We start from the raw sequence: 3,630 nt of genomic DNA, 5'->3' as shown, positions 1-3,630 counted from the left end.
TGTTTGGTAACAATATAGTTCACAGATTTGTGAAATATTTCATAAAATGCCCTTACTAATAACTTCCCTGGTTGGCGCTCATGCATTACTGGGATAGCATGGAGGGGTGGAGCAAGACTTAGAAAGCCGTACAAAGCTGCACCTTCCTTGTCCAGCAGCATATGCACATCATGCACTCATGATATGCATATGCGCAGATCGTGTGTATGTGTATCATGTATCATGAGTCGGTGTATATGCCGCAAAAACATCAAGGACAAAATTAAACTACGTCCTTTAGAAGGTAATCCTGGTTTTATTGCGTTTTATAATGTTATACGATGCTCTATGGTTGTACTATCCGACACAGTTCGACGAGTATCAAATCAACTGTCAATCAATCAGTAGTACGTGATTGCGAAAGTTGAAGGTTGGGGTGTTGTATGCACAGAGTTATATATTCCGCAATTTAGGGGATAAGTACACACTGCTGCATCAAGCTGGGCACCGCGTTGCAACTAGACATTGTAGACACGTCGGGTCACTATACTAGTATATGCTTGTTGTGGTTCATTCAAAATTACGAATATTGAATGATAGTTTTGTCTTGTGGTGTTAACCCATGACAACTCTCTGGTCTAATTTGTAAGACTACGGACCATAATGTTTCTTGATTAAAGATAAGCAAAATTCGTCTTGAAAACAAGACAAAAAACTGACGTATCAAAAATTGTCTAAATAAGGTAGTTATGTTTATTGCTCTTGTCTCATCCTCATGACAAAATTCCGGTCTCATTGTTAAGACCACAGAGGCACAGACCATGTTGTTTCTTGATTAGAGAAATTCGTCCTAAAAACAAGACCAAACGAATTAATGCAACAAATGCGGTCTTAATAAGTACAATATGTTTATAAGATGTGTTTATTGGTCTTACTTTTGAAACCGAATAATCGTGACAATGCTTATATCCTATATGGTGTTATGAAGCTGAATCAGTCTCAATATTAAAACCTCACTACATCAGTAAGTCTGAAATTGCTAAAATCATCCCAATGTCCTAAATTTGAGTCTAAATTTGTCTAATGGTTTTTTGTAGTGAACATTTCCAATGCAATGATGGTGAGGTGTGTGGTGACCAGAGAGCAGAGACCAGGTTGAAATCAAACGACTGAGCTTGAACTGATTGATTCAGCCTTCCTACCACTTTGAATCGAAATAAGCACCTACAACCCTTACTCTGATATTTTAAAAGCTGTGTTTCTGTTTGATCTGATGAGAATACATAGCAATATAGCATATGCACAATCAATCATTGGCAGTTGTATTTTATTTTTATCTGCACAAGACACACAATATGTAGGGTAGGCTAATGAAGGCAGTTGTCGAAGCGAACAAGTGCAATCTAACATCCACCTCGTCCTAATACTAGTTAATTCAATGCCCAAAATAACGAAGTAATGAATCTAGATATATCGGTAGTCTTTGTTCTGACTCTTTCTTCTTTCCAATCTGGACAATGTAAACTACAGAAGTGCTGAGCTGGCATGCTCGGACAACAGTTCATAGCTGACTACAACGCATGAGTGTGAAATAATGTAAAGGTATAGTTCTGTCACATTCAAAATAACAGGATCGTCAATGCATGACACCTTCAATTTTTCACTAAAACTAGATGTGAACGCTGTTTAAAATTTGTCAGATATGTGTAACAAGTATAGTAGAGTTGATCTACCTCTTAGTTGTCCGAATAAAAGTAGAGACATACCAAGCTACCTATACACTATAAAAATTATAACCTTTATTTGCAGAATTTTCTTTTTTCTCACGCGAAAACTTTACATTATGGGAGAAACTTTCTCCAAACCAACTCTTATCGATGAAACTGGTAGTGTTGTGGCCAGCGCAGACAAAAAAGCGCTAGTTTTCCAACTAGCACTACGACTTGGCAGTACTGCATTTTTCGCATTTTTATTATTCAAATACCTGGACAAGCTGAGGGACATAATGGATCCTACAAGAAAACAAAAGAAAGTTGCAGAAGAAAAAGCACTGGCTTTGCTCAAAAAACTAGGAAAAGAGGATGTGAAATCATTCCAGCTGTCCGAATACGAACTCAATGTAGCCAGTCATTTAGTGATACCGGCGTCAACAGGTGTTTCATGGGAAGAAATCGGTGGTCTCGACGATATCGTTGAAGAGATACAGCAAACTGTGATTTTACCATTCAAACACCAAGACCTCTTCCGCAAGTGCAAACTATTCCAGCCACCGAAAGGTATTCTATTGTACGGTCCTCCAGGCTGTGGTAAAACGATGCTTGCGAAAGCAACGGCGAAGGCCGCGAATTGTGCGTTTCTGAACATCGAAATACAGCAGCTAACGGATAAATGGTACGGGGAATCTCAAAAACTTGCGGCTGCCGTGTTTTCACTTGCTTACAAGCTACAACCGACCATCATATTCATTGACGAGATCGACGTTTTTCTGCAAGCGAGATCCGACAAGGACCACGAAGCTACAGCCATGATGAAAGCGACATTTATGAGTCTATGGGATGGTCTTGCGACAAACAAGGCCACTAAGATTATGGTCATGGGCGCCACGAACCGGGCATACAAAATTGATCAAGCCATATTACGTCGCTTGCCCATTCGTCTTCAAGTACCCCTTCCTAATGCGCAACAGCGTGAGAAAATTTTAAGTCTAGTTCTTGATGGAGAAAGCCTAGAACAAAACGTAGCTCTCAAGAGATTATCAGAGGAAATACATGGGTTCAGCGGTAGCGATATAACCGAAATGTGTAGGTATGCCTCTGTCGCAAGAGCTCACGAACATATTCGTCAACTTGAAGACTCTGACGCTGTGCAAGCGATAAGGCCTATAAACATGGAAGATCTATTGAAGGCTGCCCATGTTATGCAAAGAAGTAAATCAGCGGAAAATGCTTCTGAGCTTGCCGCATCGAATCTTCGGCCACGAGATGAACCCTTGGGATGAGTAAAAATAATCATTTGAATTGTGATGGAAATACTGTTGTCTTGTCAATTTTGAATCGAATCGAACTTGTGTTATGACATTGTCTGACTGTTTTTGTGTTGGCGCAGTCAAACGTTTGGGATGTTGTTTGCGTTGGTATAAAATGGGAAATTCACTGTGCGTCAAATGATTGTATAGATGTCAGTTAACTATGGATTCCATGCTGACCGTGGCTTGCATGAATGTTTATGAGAATACAATAATGACTCTTACGATTCAGAATTGTGAGTGTTTTTGGCAGAGCTGGTCGAGAGTGTTCACTGTTGGCTATTCGAGTAGACGTAGGTATTTCCAAGGATGGTAAAAACTACTTCAAGTTGCAAAATCCTGAAAGTACTTAGGTGGTTTTGAAAAGTACTTTTGGTCGTGGGTTAGCATACCTTTGGCGAGTAATCCGTGAGGGCTATTTTCCACATTGCAAGAATCATCTTTGCGACTAACGCAAAATACCTGATGATTAGAGCCTGCCGATACTGATAACACCGATATATTCAGCAGATGTTCAAAAGACATGGCAACTTGATTAAACGCATTTCCGAAATATATTTTTATCTGCACAATACACAATGCGACGTAACGGACAGACATGAGGATGCCGAACGACCAATTTCTGT

General features: G+C 39.8%; 1 protein-coding gene across 1 annotated transcript; it reads left to right on the top strand.

Annotated features, from left to right (window-relative positions):
- Positions 1-423: 423 nt before the first annotated feature.
- LOC145440993 (outer mitochondrial transmembrane helix translocase-like) lies at positions 424-3,238 on the top strand. Its single transcript, XM_080318781.1, has one exon. The coding sequence runs from the start codon at positions 1,682-1,684 to the stop codon at positions 2,975-2,977; it is 1,296 nt and encodes a 431-aa protein (XP_080174907.1). The 5' UTR covers positions 424-1,681; the 3' UTR covers positions 2,978-3,238.
- Positions 3,239-3,630: the final 392 nt, after the last annotated feature.

This window comes from Botryllus schlosseri, chromosome 6 (assembly GCF_051294905.1).
Source record: "Botryllus schlosseri isolate E-star chromosome 6, Bs_hap1, whole genome shotgun sequence".
Lineage (NCBI taxonomy): Eukaryota > Metazoa > Chordata > Ascidiacea > Stolidobranchia > Styelidae > Botryllus > Botryllus schlosseri.
Note: the sequence above shows the minus strand (reverse complement) of the source record. Positions and strands in the feature narration are given on the sequence as shown.

What these genes read in the sequence shown, in the direction of transcription:
- LOC145440993 (XM_080318781.1), top strand. Translation starts at nt 1,682, where the DNA reads ATGTGTAACAAGTATAGTAGAGTTGATCTACCTCTTAGTTGTCCGAAT.